Raw genomic sequence first — 22,481 nt, 5'->3', positions numbered from 1 at the left:
GAGTTTGAATGGCCAGCTTTGCAGTTCAAACTGACTTTGAGGTTGAGTGCTTATCCTACAGCATCACACCAGTACTCTCGGATTGTTGTTGTTAAGTGGCATCGAGTCGATTCCGACCCATAGCAACCCTGTATAGGGTTTTGGAGGAGCAGCTGGTGAGCTTGAACTGCCGACCTTGCAATTCAAACGGTTTTGCAGTCTGGTGCATTAACCCACAGCTGGAAAATTGGTATAAAGGACATTTTGGGGGCATTTGCATCTAGATTATGTATTAGATAATAATGTGTTGATAAAGTTTTGAGTTGTGGCCATTTTATTATGATCATAAAAGAGACTGCTCTTGTTTTTAGGAAACATACATTGTAGCATTTCAATGTAAAGGGACTGCAACATGCCCTCAAAAGCCTCAGGGAAAGAGAAAGATAAAGTTTGTTGTCAGCCCCAACTCTTGGTGACCCCGTGTACACCAGCCAAAAAGGTTCCCTGGTCCTGTCATCTTTTTCTTAGTTGGTGTGCTTGAGTTGGTTGCAGCTACTGTGTATTTTGAATGCCTTTCAGCCTAGTAGACGTGTCTTCCAGCTCTGTATCGGCCAGTGTTGTGTTGTGGGTTTCCACTGGTTAATTTTGTGTGGTCGATCTCTAGGCCTTTTTTCCTAGTTTCATTCTGAAAGTGTGGCTGAAACGTATTCAGCATCGGTGAGCCTGATCGTGTTTAAAATGGCAGTAGCATAGCTCGCAGCATCATAACAATACACAAAGCGCACCGTGACAGTCCTGGTGACCCCACTGAGAGAGCGCTTTATGTACTAGTCTCATTTTCCCACCTGTGTGTCCAGAGACTCGGCTTGCGCGGCTTGCTTGCTGGGAGCCAGGGGACTGTGGTGTCCCTGAGTTGTAAGATCCTCAAGGTCTTATGCGGCACATTCAGTCTTGCGGGGCATAGACAGACAGGTGGCTGTTGTGGTCCCAGGTTAGGTCTGCTCCTTCCAGAACCATCTGTGTTGGATAAGGATGTTTGTCCCTCCACTCACTCGTTTGCTCCTGGTGCAGGACAGGCCTTATCATTTTCCAGGAGCCCAGACATTGTTTCCCCACCCCTGCTCAGCTTGTTACGAATGTGTGGACAGAGACTCCTTTTTGGTCTCTCACTCACGGATCCCCCTGCACTCCCACTTCAGATTTCCTCGCTGAAGATGCAGATCCAGTCACAGGAGTCAGACCTTCGGTCTCAGGAGGATGACCTGAACCGGGCCAAGGTAGAGCTGGGCCGTCTACAGCAGGAGGAAGCACAGCTGGAGCAGAGCATTCAGGCCGGACGCGCCCAGCTCGAGACCATCCTCAAGTCCCTTGCGTCCACGCAGGACGAGATCAACCAGGTATGGGGCAGGTGGACCTTCTGGGAGTACCCCACGGGCAGGTGGGTAGGCATCTGGGGATCCGCTCAGTGTGCAAGGTGGCCTCTGGGCTGTTTGCTCACCATCTGTGTTGCCACCTAGAGGTGGGAGGCCTAGCCTTCACACTGAACTTTGGCTTTTCCTATCTACCTTCCACATGGGGCTGAGACTGTCGCCGGGCAGGCAAGGTACTGAGGGCTCCTTGGGAGAGAGCTTAGGTCTTGGGGTACTCTTACCAGCTTGGGGCTTCCACAAGGAGGAAGTGTAGGAAAGTTCCAATGTCTCCCTGGGTCTGGGTGAAGGACAGATGTCAACCGAGGGTGACAAATCCAGCGCCAGGTGTTGAGGCTACCTGGTAACCAGCACTACCCCATCCTTCCCATGTGGGACTCCATTCCTCCCATGCATGTGCCTACCCCCCCGCAGCCCTTGTTCCCTTCCCCACCCCATGCATGGCACTCATCAAGTTCTTTAAGCTACCTGAGCATTCTCACTCACTGTCCTCCCAGTGCAAAGGCCTTGTAGCCTGCATGTTCCAGTACCCGTAGAGTGCTGACCTTCCCATGTCTGATCTGCAAAGTTGGCCTAGCTTTCTGCTACTACAGTACACGGGTAGAGACAGATCACAAACCTACCTGCCTCATCCCTTCAAGGGAGCTTTAATTTTCTGGACTATGCTCAGTTTTAATTCCCAAATACCCATCTGCAGAGTAATTTAAATTCTCTTCCTTCCCAGCCCTGAGTTTGTAAAACCTAAGTCAGAACCCAGACATGAGCATAGACTGCTAATTATAACAACAAGAAGAGACCTAGAAACATCGGTAGTCCTCAAGTTGATTCCGATGCCTAGTGCCTTGGTGTGTGTCAGAGTAGAATTGTACTTTATAGAATTTTCAGCGGCCAGTGTTTCAGTAGATTGCCAGGCCTTTCTTCCAAGGCCCCTCTGGGTAGACTTGAATCTACAGCATTTTGCTTAGCAACTGAATAAGTTAACTGTTTGCACCCCCAGGGACTCTAAATGGAATTAATGACGACCCCATCAGAAAGGAGACCCTCTGAATGACCTTTTTTTAAAAACCAATCGTGGATGTGGGTTTTGTCTCATTTAGTCTGTTCAGACAGTACATGTGTAGGTCCCTGGTGGTGAAAACAGTTTTCATTCAACTACTACCCTAAAAGTTGGCACTGTAAGCCCAGCCCTTGGCACTGCAGAAGAAAGGCCTGGCGATCTGCTTCTGTAAAGATTCCAGCCAATGGAGCAGTTCTACTCTGACACATGGGGCTCACAAACAACAAGAGAATTGGTGTGTGTCTGCACACATGCCTCTCCTCAAGCTGCTCATGCAGGGCGGCCCAGCAGTGGGTGGGGAGACTCTTCTCTGGTCTTGACCCTCACAGGGGTGGTGGGGTTGGGTTTGAGGGGAGTATTGTCCTGCCCACATGTGATGCGGGGATGTTTCTGTTGCACAGGCGAGAAGCAAGCTCTCCCAACTTCATGAGAGCCAGCAGGATGCCTGCCGTGGCCTCCTGCCCAGTGATGAGGCCCTCAACGGGCCACCTGGCCTCACTGACCTGACCGAGCGGGGCGGCTTCGGAGTCACGGTGCAGGTCGAGTAGCTGCGTCATACCCTTGGAGTGGCCTCCTGTGGTCACCCCCCTCTCCTGGACTTGTAAACAGGCTGCCCCATGGCTGTGTGAGGGGAGGGGATTTCCAGTTTCTGCAGCTGTTTTACATGGCCCCTCTGGGCCTGTTCCCAGTGGGTAGTTGCACCTGGCTCCAGAGCCAAGGACAGGCTGGAGTCCCCTGTCACCTGACCCATGCAGGAGCATCTGAATGAGCCGACCTCCCCTTCTTCCCTCAAATCCAGGGACCTCTCAAAACTGAAACGAATTGGATCCGTATCTGCACACATTGTGAAACCCCAGGGTCTACTCATTCAGGGAACACGAGTGTGTGTATGTCGTGTAATGTGTACCCATGTGCGCACTTGTGTACGTGAGTGCTTGTGTTTCCAGAAGAGCACCTTGAACACCAAATTTACCTGTAGAACCAAGAAAAAGCATTTGTTAGTCCTCACTGGGCATTGCTGTCTCCACTACAAACTGGCCTTTCCAGCCACTTGGGCCATGTTTAAAATTTCCGTCCCTTTTTCACTGTGTGCAGCAGGCACCAGTCCATGGCTGGAGCCCTGGGCGCAGCGCTGTACAAGGACTCTCATGCCCTTCTGCTGGGCCAGGCGGAGGGGTGGCTACTGGGTTTCTGCCTCCACCTAGTGGATGAATGCGTCTTTGGGCTGTCCAGGGAGCAGGTCACATGCGGTCTGCCTCAGTGTTTCCAGGGCTCTCATAGTCCCTGGTGCTTACCCACTCCTTCTCCTCACCCCTCTGAGCCTGGCCTGGCCTTTGGGCTCCTTTCTTTCTCCATACTCTGTCTTGGTCCTTCCTGCCTGTTCTTCTCCATCACAAACTTACTCAGCTCTGAGGCTCTATATGGGGAGATGTGCCTTCTCCAGATCGCTTCCATGCTGCTGTGGACACTCCTGTTGCCTTACGTCTTGGCTACGCTGCCCCCCTGTCATCCACACACTCTTTCCCCGTGGCGTGTGAACGGGGCCTTCCTCGTGTGCTTATGGGCTTGTCATCAGCTGTGTTGTTCCCTTTCTGTATTGTTTCAATGAAGAGCATTTCTTCTCCGGGACTTCTGCGAGTTGGGTCCTCCTGCTGTTTCCCTTTCTACACTTGGGTGCATAGTTGTTTCAGGCCAGGCTTGCTCCTCCATCTGCCTCTCTCCTCGCACATTTTTCACCTTGCCTCATTTGTTCCAGTACAGGGAAGCATTCACTCCAAAATGCCCCCCTCACAGGTGTTTGAGGTAGGTCCTTGGATGCACGTTGGCAGTGATGTGGCAGTTTGCAAGTGGCCAGTGATTTTCCTTGGATTTTGACCTCCTTTGTTACTTTTTGTTCATCTTCTAAGTGGGGCAGAGTTTACACAATAGTAAATCTTGGGATGTGGACATCAGAGATGTTACATATAAACCTGCTATCAGTGTTTTAACAAAAAGCTATTTATCTCTTTATATAAATACAGATTTTAAAGCATCTTTTGGTTTGTTTCCATTTCTTAATAAGCACTTGGAGGAGGGGTTTTGTTTTTTCGTGACCATTTTGAGACTGCTCCAAAGGGAGGAGGGCTCTCCTCGTTCTCTTTGTAAGTGGTGGTGGGAAATAGCAGAACCAGAGGTGCATCTAGAACTTTGTAAGTTACTAAGTCATCCTGTCTAGTGTCAAGCTTGCACAATGTTACTTTGCCCAAGGGACAGAGCCTTTGGCATCTCTTCTTGCCTGCCTGGGCACATGGCCGACTTTCTCTACCTTGGGAAACCACGTGACTGAAGATTCCCGGTGAACCATGGAATCCATTCCGACGAATGGCAACCCTACGGACAATAGAATTGCCCTATAGGGTTTCTGAGATAGGAAACTTTACAGGGGCAAACAGCCTCATCTTTCTCCTGCAGAGAGGCTGGTGGGTTTGACCACCAACCTTGGAGTTTAATCTGCTGCACCACCAAGGCCCCTCAGGATTCCTACCACCTTACTTACTTCTTGTTTGTCATCTGTTTGTGAGGACACTGGCCTCTTACCCTTGAAGACAGACTCAACCCACCTGTCTAGTGGATACTAGACCATGGTGACAGCATATGTATCAGTCGACGTGTGCTCTGTAGTGTTTTCAATGGCTGATTTTTCAGAGAAATCCCCAGGACTTTATTCCAAGGCTCTTCTGAGTGGACTTGACTCTCTAGTCTGTAGGTTAGCAACTGAGTGTGTTGACCATTTGCACCGTGCAGGGGCCCCGTGTAGCAGAGAAGGTCTTAAGTTAGGACAGATCCAGGCCTCACTCAGAACTGACCCTGAAGACAGTCCATTGGTCATCCTTTGGTGGAGGTGGTGAGCTAGACAGTTTCCACTGACTTCAGAGCTGAGGAACCTTGCCACTGCTTGTTAAACCCTTGGTAACAGACTCACTTGACAGCAGGAATATTGACACCATGGGAATTGGCAGAAGCTGTAGATCAGGGCCCAGCACCCCTCCAAGTGGGGAGAGACATGTCCCAGAAGTGCCAGTGCCCTCCCACCGCTGTCTCCTTCCTCAGCACTTTGTGATCCAAGAAGTTTTCCTTCTGCAACAGAGCATGTCATCCTTCTCCCAGCATGGCTGCTACACTCACACCACGTGGGCTGGGGGACAGCTCAGGTCTGGGAGGTGGGCAGTGGATGTGGGGTTTGTAGAACCTACGCGAAGCCACACAAACTCTGCCAGTGTCTTCTTCGGCTTCTCTTTTGAAGGAGAAAGCGTGGGTGCTGCCTCAGGTGACAACCCCTCCTAGAAACAGATGGCAGAACCGACTCTTGGTTCAGTTCCTGATGGCCTGGCACCAGACTCTGGCTGGAGGCCCCAAAGCCTTGTCTCTCTTGCCATGTGACCCTGCCATATCACTTGGCAGTCTTCCCAGTGACAAATTGAAAACATTTAAAAAGAAAATCCACACTTGTAGTTAAATGCCTCTTGAGAACTAAATAGAACCTTCCATTCTTAGCACACTGTTCCTCCCATGCCCTCTGTCCCCCTGTGGAGCAGAGTCTGTCCCCTAGAGGACTTGCTTCCTGCCCAGGTAGGTTAGGGATTTCCCGTCAGGGATTGTCCTTGCCCGTGAGTGCCATGGCATGTTAGGAGGGCACGTGTGTCCATGTCTGTTAGCTCCTTGGCGTCTGCAGGGGCAGTGTCTGCGGGCACCTCTTCTTACTTGCCATGTCTGACTTGGTCTTCCCACCTTGGGCAGCCGTGTGTGGCTGGACGCTCCAGATACTCTCCCCCAGGTAAGAAAACACTGACAGGTGTGTCTGCTGCTTGTTCTACCTACGGTGGGCTGGCCCCTCCTTAGGAGACTTCATGGGGCCTGTGTGGTCACTGCCCTGTCCCGTTATCTGTGCATCCACCAATACCCTGGCTCGCTTTAACGATGAGGGTTTATGCATCGGGAGAATGGATGGTTTGCCAGTCCCATGGGTGTGAACTCTTCGCTGAATGTATCAAGACGCCTCCACTTTCTGATACCACAGTGGCACCCATGTGCATACCAGGGTCTGTCAGCGCCACCCAGAGCCCTCTCTGTGCCCTTTCCACACATGGCCATTTTATACTCTAAAAATACGCACTTGTGAAACAGTTTTTTTTCTCCTGGTCCAAATATGCTTGCTCGTTCCTAAAACAAACACATTTTTTTTTTTTCTTTTATATGAAGTGTTGTAAATGGTCGAGTGGTTCAGACCACATACATGCTCATTTCCCCACAGGGTGCAAACAGTCGCCAGGCTTCTCGGTGTGTAAACGGCATTTTCTTTTTTAAATGCCCACCTACTATTTCACGGAGAAAAGGTGCTCGAGGGCAGTCGCACGTTTGGAAGGAAAGCCTGTGTTGGGACATTTCCAGACACGTTGCCTTTTTCTCATTCAGTGGTTTTCATAAACTTAGAATAGCTTTAGATGTGCGGGAAAGTGGCAAAGGTGGTGCACAGGACTCGCAGCCAGCCCTGGCATCTCCCATAGAACCTCTGCCGCAGCCAGCAGGCCAGTCTGCCTGACAGTGAACTGAAGTCCAGACGTGCTGACTCGGTCGTTATAAAACTCCTTGCTAGAGCCACCTGCTACTGTAAAGGGGGTGGGGGCGGGGCGTGAGATGGGCACGAAACTCCATAGTTAATAAAATCCTTATCTTGTCTCTCCACAAAATTATAGGATGATCCTTTCAAAAATAAAGCCTTGTTATTTAGCAACAATGCCCAAGACTTACACCCGGACCCCTTCCAAGCTGAAGACCCTTTCAAATCTGACCCCTTCAAAGGAGCTGATCCCTTCAAAGGTACGTCCCCCAACACTAACCTTCTTGTCACAAGGCTGTTCCTTTTATTTAAAAAAATAAGTTTTAAAAAACGTGATGAAAAATACATGTAACGAAACACATGTCAGCTCAGTCATTTCTGTATGTGTGAGTCTTTGACAGTGATGCAATTCTTCACATCAGCAGCTGTTCTTGCTACCCTCTGCCAGATCATTCCACCGCCACTCACGTAAATGCGCGGTAAAACCTCTTCATTTCCCTTCCCTCCCACCCCCGGGTCCCATTACTAAACTTAGCTTTGTACACACTTGCCTGGTCTAGATGTATCACGTGAGACCATATGGAATTTGTCCTGTTGTGACTAACTTGTCACTCCACAGGATGTTTTGAAGGCTCATCCTCTTGACAGCTGCAGACTTTTCCGTCATGTGGACGGACCACAGTGTTTATCTGTTATCTGTTGGTGGACATTTGGGTTGTCTCCACAGTTGACTATTGTGAGAAGTGCTATTGTGAACACGGTTGCACAGGCTTCTGTATGTGTTCCTGCCCTCACTTCTTTGGGTACATGCTGAGGAGTAGGATAGCTGGGTCGTATGCTAGTTCATGCTCAGCCTTTTGAGGAACTTCCAATATGTTCTACCTGCCACTGCCTCATTGGGCTGTTTCTTTTATGCCATTCTGAATGGGTTAGTGCTCGGAAAAGGTAGGACACCCCAATCTGAAATAGAGAGGTGCAGGGCCCTTTGAGGATGATGAATCTGTGCATTCCTCACCTCAGCCTGTTAACTGGTGAGCTCAGGTGTTGAGACACCAGGTGGAGGGCGGCTTGGCCAGGCCCCTCACTCTGCCCAGCTTGTCTGCAGAGACTGGCACCCTCCGTGTCTCCTGCAGTGGTGATGACGGGGTGCACACACCAGGAAGGCCTTCATGTGTGCGTTTATCCCCGATAGACTCACTCATGGCAGGAGTGCTTCGTTGTTGGAAAGTGTGACTCATAGCGACCCTGTATAAGGTTCCCTAGGAGTGGCTGGTGAGTTTGAACCACCAGCATCCTAATGCTTCTCAGTGCTCTGAGCAAAGTTGCGTTTCTGATCTGAGCAGAGCGCAGAGGTAGGGTAGGGGTAGATTTGGGGTGTCTGCCCAGACGTACTACCCAATCAGAGCTTGGGTGTGGCGCTGAAGTGTCTTAAGAGATGGTTCGGCAGCTCCTGGTTAGGGGCAACGGGAGGTGGGTGGGCCTCGAGGCCCCCAGTCTTCCTAACCGAGGAGGTGGGAGGGAGATGTGCGAGAAGGGTGGGGCCTGCTATAGAAGCAGAGAGTGGATTTGAACCTTGTAGGGCAGGCAGCCCACCTTCACTTCCCTGGGGATGTGCCATCTTCTTAGAAAAACCTGGCTGTGGGAAGAAACCCTGTGCTCCTGTACACCAGACTTGTGTGGGCAGACAGTGGAGAAGGGGGGGTGCCTTTGCTTCCTAAAAGGGGAGGTGGAGACTGCTTCTAAACTAACCGCTTCACCTGCTCCTGTCCTGCCTTCGTTGAGCTAAGCAACTCTCTCCTCTCTGACTTAGGTGACCCGTTCCAGAATGACCCTTTTGCCGAACAGCAGACAACTTCAACAGGTAAAAGGAAAGTTTTGTGGATGAGCCCTCAGAATGCCCTGTCCCAAACTATAGCCAAGGGGAAGGGCAAAGCACCTTTCACCTTCTCTGCTGGCCTCCTAGTCCCTGGTGTCGGGGGTTGGTCTCTGAACGAACCTGGCAATGACTTCCTGCCTTTTTACAATTCCGCGCCTCTTCTTGACAACTTCCCCGTGTGACGAGAAACAAAGCTACAGAAGCATCTCCCACTAGTGAGGTGGTGGTGTGGTAATGCCCCCAGCAGCTTGATCACAGGCCCGGGGTGCCTCTGGGGTTTGTTCCAGTATTCCGGGTTGTCCCTGTACATAGGACTTCTGTCTGCAGACCCCAGGAAGGTTGGGCATACACTGGGAATGTTCACCCCGTTTACGAGCAGTTCTGGTTTCCTGTTCTCTCCCAGTGCCTTCTCTTCCCCCATCCTCCACGCCCAGCCTCGTCTGTGTCTCAGGTAGAACATAGCATGTGCGCACTGTTAAGATCATGCTGTTTGTTTTTGCTCTATTTTAAATCAGTTTGTCTGTGGTGAATAGTTTGTAGAAAGGTGTGATTTGCACACAGCAAAATCCACCAGTTTTGAGTACATATCTAGATGAGTTTTGATAGACCTGGATGGTCATGTAAACATCGATACCCAAAAGGTCCCCTTATACCTCTATGCAGTCTTGCCTGCCCCCACCTCTGCTCTGCTCTCTCTAGTTTGCCCTTTTAGAAGGTCTGGGCTTGCCTCAGATAGACAGGTGTTCTGGCTCAAGGTGCTTTTGCTGACTTTGTTATGGTTTTTGCGGTTAAGTTGATTCTAACTTTTGGTGGCCCCACCTGTTACAGAATGGAACCTGTTCCATAGGGTTTTCTTGGCGATCATCTTAGCAGCAGAATCCTCAGGTAGCATAAATGGCTAAGCTCTGGACTATGAGCCAAAAAGTTGGCAGTTCAAACCCACCCAGAGGTTCCTCAGAAGAAAAGCCTGGCAATTTGCTTCTGAATGGTTGTTGTTGTTATGTGCCGTGGAGTTGGTTCTGATTCATAGCGACCCTGTACAGGGTTTCCGAGGCTGTAAATCTTTATGGGAGCAGAAAGCCTCATCTTTCTCCTGCGGCACAGCTGTGATAGTTTCAAACTGCTGACCTTGAGGTTCGCAGCCCGATTAGAAACCCTCTAGGGGAAAGAACCTAGATCTAGAACACCGTCTATCAGAGGCTAGGTATGGGACATTCTGGATAGGTATAACAGTTATTCTAGAAAGATACAATGGAGTCCTGGTGTAGCACTGCAGGATAAACACTGACCTGCTAACTACAAAGTTGGCAGTTCAAACCCACCAGCCACTCCTTGGAAACCCTATACAGGGTTACTATGAGTCAGAACTGACTCGACAACCCTTAACAACAACAGTCTTCTTAATACTTTACAGCCAAACAATAGTTATTGCAAGTTCTGTTGCAGACTGCCACAATAAAGAAAATAGTGCACAAAAGTTAGTCCCATGATTGGCTGTGGTTTCCATATAAATGTTATGTCTATTAAATGTACAGTAGCATTATGAAAAAGTTTGAAATATTATAAGAATTACCAAACTGATACAGAGGCATGGAGTGAACACTTGCGATTGGAATAATGGTGCAGATAGACTTGTTCAACACAGGGTTGTCACAGATGTTCAGTTTGTTTAAAAAAACCCGTTGCATTATCTGTGAAGGGTAATAAAACAAGTTTTGCCTGAATGGTGGTTTGGGTGAAAGTTTATGGAGCAAAAAAAGCCAATTAGTTCTTCCTTGAACAATTGTGATACCCTTTGTTAGGTGACACTTGAGTCCTGTCACTGTGACAGTACTCTTTGCACTTCCTCCCTGGACTCCCTGGTGCCCCTGCCTGCCTTATTCACTCTGTTGTTGGGGACATGGTCCACTTCCAGTCCTGTATGGTTGACTGTTCCCCGCAGGTGTGCTGGTTCACTTTACAGGCCTGACTGTTGTTTAACTGCAAAAGTGATCTCCAGGAGTGGGTTCCGTTCCAGGTTTGAAGGGTGACTAAGGGGTGACAGAGTTTTGGGGGTTCCACTGTTCTCTATCAGCCCAGTAAGGCCAGACTTTTTTATGGTTTTGAATTTTGTTCGATATTTTTTTCTCCCAGCCAAAGCGGTCAGTAGTGTAGCGGGCACCATCTAGTTCTTCTGATCTCAGGCTACCAAAGGCTGTGGTTTGTGCGGTTCCTTTGCCCACTGGACTCACTTTGATTTTTTTTCACTTTTTGCTTCAGCTGGAAAAAGATCATCAGTTGTCTTTTAGGTGACTGCTCCAAAGGTTTTAGGACACTCATCACTTACTGAAGTTAGGGTGCAGAACACTGTCTTTATGAACTATGTTAAATCTTCAAGCTTAGTGACTCAGTCCCTCCAGGTCTTAGGTTATAGCTAAGAAGTTTGCATAACTTTGCCCTTTGTATGCTCGTCTGTATACACGGATCTGTGTGCAGAACATACAGACACATATGTAGACATATCGTCTGCCTCCACAGCTCACAAATCCATCTGTGTGTCCACTCATAAGGCAGTGTGTTAGTACTGTTAGTATATCCTCGTATGCTGCAGGATTGCGTACGCAGTAGTATTTACCATGACTGCCTTGTACTGCTGTGTACCTCCCAGGGCCTTCCTTTGCTTTCCTCACCGTGTGCTGACCTCCTTTCCTTTCCCTTCACCCACGTTAATACAAGGAGGCTTCAAAGAGTTTGTGGGAAATAGGAATGAAAAGATGATGGAATTTTTTGGTGGACCTTATGAATTCTGAAGCTCCTCTGTACATGTCTACCATCTAATTAGTGATTTGCCCCTCCCTCCCGCACTCATCCCTGGTAACCATCAAAGAATGTTTCTTTTTGTGCATAAATTTTTTTTTTAACTTTTTATAGTAGTGGTCTCATGTATTGTTTGTCCTTTTAAGATTGACTGACTTCACTTAGCATAGTGTTCTCCAGGTTATGAGCTGTTTCATGGATTTATGTTGTGTATAGTATTCCACTGTATGTACGTACCTCCGTTGATGGGCATTTAGGTTGTTTCCATCTTTTTGCTGTTGTGAACAATGCTACGATGAACGTGAGTATGCATATAACAGCAATCTTACTAGAAACACGCTATTCCTTCCGTACTCCGCTTGGGTGGGTTCACATGGCCAACCTGTAGATGAGTAATTGAGCACAAACAGTGCCATCTAGGGACTGTCCTGAGCACAGTGCTGTTGATTCATGGAGCATTTTTCTGTGACTTCCTAGATCCATTTGGAGGGGATCCCTTCAAAGAAAGCGACCCGTTCCGGGGTTCTGCCACAGACGATTTCTTCAAGAAACAGACAAAGAATGACCCGTTTACCTCAGACCCGTTCACGAAAAACCCTTCCTTACCTTCCAAGGTGAGTGGCCCTGGGCAGATAGATGTAGGTGATAATTGTGTGCACATTTATTTGCATGAAAGCAACTCGTCCCTTTCAGCAGCCCTGCTTGCTGCCGACTGAGCTTCTCCTAATCGGACTGCCAGCAGGTGCTGCTGGGTCATGGGTCTTATTCCCGGATGGGGAGGGGCCAAACTGTAGGAGATAGCCTCCGAGGTTTTCATCCTGTGAACTTGGTGTCACAGTAGTGACTCCAGGTCCCTGTGTTTGGGGGAGGAGAGAAGTTCCTCTGTATAGTACACCTTCCTCCCCCTCTCCCTTTCCCTCCCAACTTTACAAGAGCTCAGACCCATTTCTATGGTTTCTGTGCCTCAAATTCTATCCCATTGCTTCTCCATGCCCCAACAAAACCCTCACACACACACCCAGGCAGACCCCGCCCCTTGATCTTTCAACTTGGTTGGGTTGGGGGAGGGATTATCCCTGCTGCTGGCCACAGAAAATCCAAACTCTGAATCGGGTATTTGACCCAGACATTTTGTGTTTGTCAGTGTCGTGGAGTTGGCTGTACAACAGAAGGACACTTTGCCCCGCCCTGTGTTGTCTTCATGGCCCCTGACTTCCCTCCTCTTTTGCTATCTACCCACCATGATGTCCTGTGCTAGCAGTTGGCCCTTCTTGATGACATCTCTTCTAAGGAGCATTCTGGTTTTAATTATTTTAAGATTGATTTGTTTGTTCTTTTGGTATATTCAGTATTCTTGGGCAGCACCTCAGTTTGATTACTTCAGTACTTTTACATTGTCCAGTTTTCACATGTACAAGACAATTGAAAAGACCACGGTTTGGGTAAGGAGCTCCTTAGTCTTTTAAATTGGCACCTTTCCTTTTTTAATTTTTTTTAATGTTTTATTGTGAATTATGTGATCGCTTACATGGAAGGACATTAGTTTTACATTCATCCTATCCTATATCATTTCATTGCTATGGTTACAATCTCCTCCATGCATCATCAACCATCCACAGGGTATACACTACAAGCCTGCCCCCTGGTCATCAGCACACAGCCCCTCTCCCTCTCTGTGTCTAGAGTCCCCAGCTGCTCCATCTCTCCACGTCATCGTCTCTGCCTCCATCTCAGGCATCACTGCTTCTCTGGGTAGGGTCCCACTCTCTGCTCTTCTCCCTTGATGGTCCCAGGGACCTCCGCTTGCACCTTTACTTTTTAACACCGTAAAGAGATCTTTTGCAGTAAATCATCCCAATGCAATACATTGTTTTTATTTTATTTTTTAAAAGTTTTTATATTGTTATTTAGGTGAAAGTGTACAGAGCAAATTAGTTTCCTGTTCAGTAGTTTGTGCATGAAGGCAGTGGTTGGATTCTCCACATTTCTGCACTGGATTCCCTGTTTCCTTTTGTTCTAATTTTCCAGATTCCTCGTCACTCCATTGTGTGTCTGTACCATAATTTATTAACTTTTCCACTGATGGGCTTTCAGGTTGTTTCCATCTTTTTGCTATTGTGAATATGCTGCAGTGAACATGGGTGTGCATACATCTATTCGTATCGATGGGTATCCATTCCGTAGGATGGATACTAAGTAGAGGCATGGCCGTGTCATATGATAGTCCTGTTTCCAACTGTTGGAACCATTTCTCAGGCCTTTGCTACTGTAAATTTAGCTCTTTCTATCAACTTGTTTTGGAAAACACATAGTCTCTGTCCAACTGACCAATTCACTTTTCGGAAAACAACTCATAATTTTCTGGCTGGTGGGAACATTTTCCATGCCATTTTTGGTGAGTCTCACTGGCTCCTTAGGTTTCTTTTACAGTACAGCAAACTCTTATAATTCCTTTTTGATGGGGATCCAACTCATTTCTGATAACTGTTGTAAGACAGCAGTTTATTTTCTTTCCTCTTAAAAAGACTTTTTTTTTTTTTTTTTTTGCTTTGGGAGGAATTTTCAATAGTTTTTCTAGTTCTGTGACCTTAGAGTCTGGGGTCAGGGAGGCTTGGTCTTGTCATAACCTCTCTCTCCTTGACTCATAATCAAAGACAAAATTAGTCATTCTAACCATTTACATATGTTTACATAAGTTTACATAAGATAATTTGGTACTTTAAAAGATAACCAATTTCTTTCCCTTCATTAGTCCCTTCCTTGGTAAGCAACTTTGCTTTTTCTTTATCTGGACCAAAGCTTTTTAGCTATTTTTTTTCTACCTTTTAGACTTGTCCTTCATCTTTTTTCCTTCTGGAACTACTAGTTTTACTTTAAGACACAATTATTCCTTTAACTTAAGTACGGCACATCTCATAGTATCTAGTTTAAGTTACTTGGAAAGATTTTGCTTTCCAGGTTGTCATAAACACAAAACTCCTTTGTTAAAATTCACTCATTTTCATTCATTCTGTGGAATATTGTTGTTGTTAAGTGCTGTTGAGTTGGTTCTGACTCTTAGCGACCTTTTATAGGGTTTCTGAGGAATGGCTGGTGGGTTTGAATGTTAACATTCCAGTGCTTATCTTACAGTGCCACACCAGAATTCCTGTGGAATATTAGGATCTTCTCATATGCTGTGATGCTGTGGGAGAAACACTGGACCACAAGGTCGGTTTGGACCACAGAGGGTTACTATGAACTAACTCAGTGGCACTTTCAACAACACTTTATATTCTTAAAAAACCCAGAACTCAAAAACACTGCTGTTGAGTTGAATCCAACTCATAGTAACCCTATAGGACAGCATAGAACTGCTCTGTTGGGTTTCTGAAGACGTCAGTATTTATGGATGGAGGCTACCTCCTCATTCTCCCATTGAGCAGCTGGTGGGTTTGAACCATGAACTTTTCAGTTAGCAGCCCAACGCTTAACCCACTGCACTAACAGGACTCCTTAATATTGTAGTTGTTCGGTGCCATTGGGTTGGTTCTGACTCATAGAGACCCTGTGCACAACAGACTGGTTCTGCACCAGCCTCACAATTGTTGCTACATTTGAACCCATCATTGCTACCACTGTGCCAGTCCATCTCATTGGGGTCTTCCTCTTTTTCTCCCACCCTCAATGTTATCAAACATAATTTCCTTCTCCAGGGACTCATCCTTCCTGATAATATGTCCATAGTATGAGAGACGGAGTCTGTCCATCCTGGTTTCCAGGGAGCATTCTGGCTGTACTTCTTCCAACACAGATTTGTTTGTTCTTTTGGCAGTCCATGGTAGTTTTAATATTCTCCTCCAATAACATAGGTCAAATGCATCAATTCTTACTATGGTCTTCCTTACTCAGTGTCCAACTTTCACATGCATATGAGGTTAGGTCAGGTGCACCTTAATTCTTAAACTAACATCTTTGCTCTTCAGTACTTTCAAAGAGGTCTTGTGCGGCAGATTTGCCTAATGCAGTACGTTGTTTGATTTCTTGATTGTGCTTCCATGAATGTTGATGACTGATCTGAGCAAAATGAAGTCTTTGACAACTTCAGTCTTTTCTCCATTTTTATGGATTATTTGTTTGTCTAGTGGTGAGGATTTTTTTTTTTTTTTCTTTACATTGAGTTGCAACCCATACCGAAGATTGTGGTCTTTGATGTTCATCAGTAAGTATTTTAAGTCTTCACTTTCAGCAAGCAAGGTTGTATCATTTGCATATTGCAGGTTGTTAATGAGTTTTCCTCCTATCCTGATGCCATGTTTTTCTTCATATAATCTAGTTTTTCAGGTTATGTGCTCAGCATACAGTATGGTGAAAGAATACAGCCCTGGTGCACACCTTTAATAATTTTAAACCATTTGGTGTTCCCTTGTTCAGTTCCAACAACTGCCTTTTGGTCTATGTACAGGTTCCTCATGAGTACAATTAACTGTTCAGGAATACTCATTCTTCACAGGGCTGTACATAGCTTGTCATGATCCACACAATCAAAAGCCTTTGTGTAGTCAATAAAGCACAGCAGGTAAACATCTTATTGGTATTCTCTGCTTTCAGCCAAGATCCATCTGACATCAGCAATAATCCCTCATGTCCTCATCTGAGTCTGGCTTGACCTCTGGAAGTTTTTTGTCAATGTATGGTTGCAGCTGTTTTTGAATTATCTTTAGCAAAATTTTGCTTGCATGGGATATTAATGATATTATTGTCTGATGATTTCTGCATTCTGTTGGATCACTTCTCTTTGGAATGGGCATAAATACAGATCTCTTCTAGTCAGTTGGCCAGGTACTTGTCTTCCAGATTTCTTGGCGTAGATGAGTGAGTGCCTCTAGTGCTCCATCAGTTTGTTGAAATATTTAAATTTGTATTCCATACATTCCTAGAGCCTTGTTCTTTGCCAACGCCTTCAGTATGCCTTGGACTTCTTCCTTCACCATTATTGGATCATATGTTACCTCTTCAGATGGTTGAACATCAACCATCTTTTTCTGGTACAGTGACTCTGTGTATTCCTTTCATCTTGTTTTGATGCTTCCTGCATCATTCAATAATTTTCCCATAGTATCTTTTAATACCTTAAGTTAAGGTGTGAATTTTTTCTTCAGGTGTTCTTAATGTTATCCCACAACTCTTCGGGTCTTTGGTCTTTAGTGTCTAGTGCTTCAAATTTGTTCTTCCAGATGATCTTTAAATTCAGTTGGGATATGTTCAAGGTCATATTTTGGCTCTCATGAACTTGTTTTAATTTTCTTTATATTAATAATGTAATTGAATTTACATATGATCAATTGGTGATCTGTTCCACAGTCTGCTCCTGGCCTTGTTTTGGCTGATGGAGCTTTTCCACCATCTCTTTCCACAGATGTAGTCAATTTGATTTCTGTGTATTCCATCTGGTGAGGTTCATGTGTACAGTTGTCTTTTATGTTATTTAAAAAAGACATTTGCAATGAAGAAGTCATTGGTGGTTCAAAATTCCATCATGTGGTCTCCAGCCTTTGTTTTCTATCACCAAAGCCGTATTTTCCAACTACTGATCCTCCTTTTTCCAACCTTTGCATTCCAATTGCCAGTAATTATCAATATATCTTGATTGCATGTTTGATCTATTTCAGACTGAAGAAGTTGGTAGACTTCTTCACATTCGTCATCATTGATTTTAGTGGTTGCTGCATAAATGTGAATAATAGTGGTATTAACTGGTCTTCTTTGTAGGCGTGTGGATGGTATCCTATCACGGGTTTGTACTTCAAGATGGCTCTCGATATGTTCTTTTTGATGATGAATGTGACGCCATTCCTTCTCAATTTGTCATTCCCGGCATAGTAAACCATGTGATTGTTAGATTTAAAATGGTCAGTGCCAGTCCATTTCAACTGACTGATGCCTAGGATATCGATGTTTATGCATTCCATTTCATTTTTTATAACGTCCAATTTTCCTAGATTCATACTTTGTGTATTCATGTTCTGATTATTAATGGTTGTGTACTGCTGTTTCTCTTCATTTTGAGTTGTGTCCCATAAACAAATGAAGGTCACAAAGGCTTTACTTCTTTTGGGTCATCACGGTCAACTCTTTCCCAGTTGTATCTTGAGTGCCTTACAACCTGAGGGACTCATCTTCCGGCACTATCTCTGACAATATTCTGGTGCTCGTCATCATATTTCAGTATGCAGTATTATGGTGCTGACAGTGTTCTGCTAGTTATAGGATTTTCAGTACTAAATATTCAGGAGTAGTCAGTCTCCTTAATGTATTAGGCTTATTTAATATGAAACCAATCTGGATGAGTTCCTTGAAGAAATATTATAATCTAATTTAATAGTACCATTTGGAGGTCAAATTATTACATTTTCATAATCTTGTCTTTTGTGTATTTTGCAAAAAAAATTTTTTAGAAGGCAATTAAGAAAAACTTATTTTTTGTTAAGGCCTTGTATACTAATCAAAATAAACCATCTGTTACTATTTAGTGTCCTTTTCAAATGAATCAATTTGTATGAAAGTTTCTCAGAATATTATTGAAAACCTAATTCATAACACAGTTGCAAAATAAACAGGTTTATTTGGAGCTGAGGCCTAGAGTGACTTCATGGCCTCTCACAGAGGAAGAAAAAATTCTGCGAGAATGTTCTCTCTAGATTAGAATTGAAGACCTCAAGACAGAATTTCTTCCACTTTTCCAGGTGATCCACTGTAAATTTCATCCAAGTGGGCGCTATCTTAAATGAGAGTTACACAATCACTACGTCAGAAGTCCATCAGTTGCATCTACAGGCTTTTAAAGGCTCTCCCTGGAGTCCTGGTGTGGTGCTGAGGGGTAATGCACTGGACCGCAAGGTTGACAGTTCAAACTCACCAGCCGCTTCTTGGAAACGCTATACAGGGTTGCTGTATGTCAGAACTGACTCAACGGCACTTAACAATAACAACAAAGGACTCTCCCTGTGTTTTTCTATTTAATGACATCCAAAAACAATACAATACTCTTAAAGCAGCACAGCACAAAACAAGGCAACGCACATATATATACACAAGTAGCTACATAGGTTAAGCTCTTTCAGTTAGGTCACCCTATCCTAAAATTACTAGAGATTTCTATTGGGTCAAGTCTGAGAACTCACGTCCCAAGCCTGGACATATGATCTGCTCCAAACCAGAACATGTAACCCTTGCATATAAACTGGAACAAGTACAAGTGGGCTTTAAAAAGTTCCTGGAAAAATGGAATGAAAAAATAATGGAATTTTTCCAAGAGTGTTTGAAGCTCCCTCATATATTCTGAGACCTCCCTCTGAACTTTCTAGGCACTTTTATCCCCCATCCAGTGATCGATCAGGTTCCTAATCTCTAATTAAGTGCATGCCATTTTCTGTTGAGGTGTAATTCTTTATCCCTTACCAAAATTCAGCTAATGCAGTTTCTTTTAAAATTTATAAATCTGCAGATACAACCAAACTCCTAGAGGTGCTGTGAGGACCGTTGTCGCTACTCCAGATACTGCCTTGGTCTTTGGTTATGAGGTCACCCATAAGTTACCGACTAGCACTCAAGAAATCCAGTCTGTACTCATTTTATCAAGAGTGTGTTTTTTTTTTTAAATCAAGTTTGCAAAATCAGGCACCAAACCTAGAAGACACAGGCAGTTGAGCTTCACGGCAGTTTTGCAAAGCATTCTGTTCTCCTAGGTTGAGAAAGTCCCTCCCCCAGTTCCTCATAGACTGAGTATTATGGGGTTGACAGTCTTCCCCAGACATCCCTACTTTCCCTTGATGGCATTCTTATTTAAAGTTGCTAGTCACTGAACAGGTTCTTTCCTCTCCCCCAATTCATCTGGCCCACATACCCCAGATGCATAGGCCACCACCGTTGCTATGTTAATCAACAACTTATGTCTGCTCTAGCAATTTCTGGGGATTCCCCCCGCCTCCCCCACCCTTTTTCCTGAAGATGGACCATCTTGAGAATTTATTTCTCACAGTGCTAAAACATAATCTTCAGACATATGCAAGAGCTGCATCCTAGATCAAAGGGAGTTTTACCTGTACCTGGAGAAGATAATTGCCAGCAAGCAAAAGATTTCAGGATGTCTGAAGAGTTCTCAGAAGACAGAAAGCAAGCTAGTAAACTGGTAAGACATGGATAAAACAAAAGCAGAATCCAATTACCTCGAAGGACTCTAAGAGAGAGAGCTGGAGATTTGAGTTATTGTACCTGGTAACAACTCCCAAGAAGTCCATGGAGTGGTGAGCCCAAACAACCCTGCTTGAAACCGAAGCCAGGTCCTGAGTCCTAGGAAGTAGCTGTAGGAAACACATCTTCGCTAGCCACTTCTGATACCAACAAGTGTCTAGCACAACATCATGGAGTCTGCTTAAAGTTAAAGCAGAAGAGGTATATTGAGGGGTAGATGGTCTGTCAGTTTGTTGAACTGTGGTGGCTTGCATGTAGCTGTGATGCTGGAAACTTTGCCACCAGTATTGTAAATAACAGTAGGGTCACCCATGGTAGACAGGTTTCAGCTAAGCTTCCAGACTAAGACAAGGAAGAAGGAGAGGCTGAATATTTAGCCACTGAAAACCTTGCGAATAGCAGTGGAACATTGTCAGATAGCACCAGACTATTGACTTTGAAGCATTATGAATAGCACCAGAATATTGCCAGATACTGTGCCAGAAGACAAGTCCTTCAGGTTGGAAGACACTCAAAATACGACTGGGAGTAAGAGCAGCCTCCTCAAGTGGAGCTGACGATGATGAAACAGATGGAGTAAAAGCTTTTGAGACCTTCATTTGCTGATGGAGCACATGTCAAAATGAGGAGAAATAGCTGTATAAGTCATTAATAATCAGAACACAGAGTATATGATGTATGAATCTAGGAAAATTGGAAGTTGTCAAAAATGAAATGGAATGTATCAATTTGGAAAACAGCTACTTGGCCTACTGATTGGAAGAGATCCATACTTATGTCCATTCCAAAGAGAGATGACCCAATGGAATGCAGAAACCATTGGACAATATTATTAATTTCACATGCAAGTAAAATTTTGGTCAAGATGATTCAAAAATGGCTGCAACATTGACAGAAAACTGCCAGAGGCTTAAGTTGGATTCACATGAGTGGAACAAGAGATATCATTGCTAATGTAAGAAAAGATCGATTGTGGCTAAAAGCAGAGAGTACCAGAAAGATGTTTATTGACCTGTACTGTGACTGTTTAGAAGTTTTTGACTGTGTGGAGCATGAGAAGCTATGGCTAACATTGTAAAGAATGAGTATTCCTCAACACTTAATTCTCATAAAGAACTTGTGCATAGACCCAGAGGCAATTGTTTGAACAGAACAAGGGGACGCTGAATGGTTTCAACATGAGCCATGATGTATTCTTTCACCATAGTTATTCAATCTGTACGCTGAGCAAATAATCCGAGAAGCTGGATTATATGAAGAAGAGTATGTCATCAAGATTGGAGGGAGACTCATTCACAATTCATTAATATGCAGATGATACAACCTTGCTTACTGAAAGTTAAGAGGACTTAAAATACTTACTGATGAAGATCAAAGACCACAGCCTTCAGTATGGGTTGTCCTGAATGTAAAGGAAACAGAAATCCCCACCACTGTACTAACAATACATACATACAAATGGAGAAACGATTGATGTTTTTAAAGACTTATTTCTTGGATCTACTATCAGCACTCATAGAAACAGCAGTCAAGACATCAACCGATGTATTGCACTAGCAGATCTCTTGTAGAAGACCTCTTTAAAGTGTTTAAGAGCAAAGGTGTCAGTTTGAGGACGAAGGTGCACCTGACCGAAGCCATACTGTTTTCAGCTGCCTGACATACATGTGAAAGTTGGGCAGTGAATAAGGAAGACTGTAAAAGAATTGATACATATGAGTTATGGTGTTGGAGAAGAATATTAAAAGTACCATGGACTGCCAGAAGAACAGAGAAATCGGTGTTGAAAGAAGTACAGTCAGAAAGTTCCTTAGAAACCAGGATGGCAAGACTTCATTTCTCGTACTTCAGATGTATTATTAGTATTATTAGGAGGGACCTGTCCCCGGAGAAGGACATCACGCTTGATGTTGTTAAATGCCGTTGAGTCGGTTCTGACTCATAGTGACCTTCATAGCAGACCTTACAATTCAAACTGACCTTGAAGTTCAGTGCATTGACCTGCAGCACCAAACCAGTGAAAAAGAGTGGTCACTGATCAAGAGTAAGACTACCAACAAGATGGACTGGCACAGTGGCAGTGGGCTCAAGTGTAACGATTATGAGAATGGTGCCGGACCAGGCAGTGTTTCGTTCTGTTGCGCACAGGGTCGCTATAAGTCAGAATTGATTTGACGACAACAAGAACAACAACAACAATAAGAGAGACGGTCCGGACCAATTTGGACAAACACAGTGAGGAAGAAAACAACTGTGTAGCGTTGGAACAGAAATTAAAAGTTACAAAGCCTTAATTGGCTGAAAGGGGAGTCAAAGCATGGTCTAAAAGCAGAGACTTAGCAAGGATAACTCGCTCCTAGAGAAGCGATTCTGACTCTTAATGACTCAGGGGGGCAAAGTGGAACTGCTGCTTAAAATTCCCAAGACTAAATCTCTATGGGAGCTGACAGTCTCACCTTTCTGCTATGGAGTGACTGGTGGATTTCAACCGCTGACCTTGCTGTTAGCAGCCCAGTG

At 45.1% G+C, this 22,481-nt stretch overlaps 1 protein-coding gene across 1 annotated transcript in view; it reads left to right on the top strand.

Moving 5' to 3' along the window:
• The window catches only part of EPS15L1 (epidermal growth factor receptor pathway substrate 15-like 1), an 84,302-nt gene that overhangs the window by 34,338 nt on the left and 27,483 nt on the right, over positions 1-22,481 (top strand). The window contains exons 14-18 of the mRNA XM_006877109.1: positions 1,179-1,376; positions 2,865-2,996; positions 7,197-7,320; positions 8,871-8,921; positions 12,210-12,346. Coding sequence (XP_006877171.1) covers positions 1,179-1,376; positions 2,865-2,996; positions 7,197-7,320; positions 8,871-8,921; positions 12,210-12,346 — 642 coding nt within the window. The remainder of the gene's footprint in view (positions 1-1,178; positions 1,377-2,864; positions 2,997-7,196; positions 7,321-8,870; positions 8,922-12,209; positions 12,347-22,481) is intronic.

The sequence above is a fragment of the Chrysochloris asiatica genome, unplaced genomic scaffold (assembly GCF_000296735.1).
Source record: "Chrysochloris asiatica unplaced genomic scaffold, ChrAsi1.0 scaffold00442, whole genome shotgun sequence".
Lineage (NCBI taxonomy): Eukaryota > Metazoa > Chordata > Mammalia > Afrosoricida > Chrysochloridae > Chrysochloris > Chrysochloris asiatica.
This window is presented reverse-complemented; position numbering and strand designations above follow the sequence as displayed.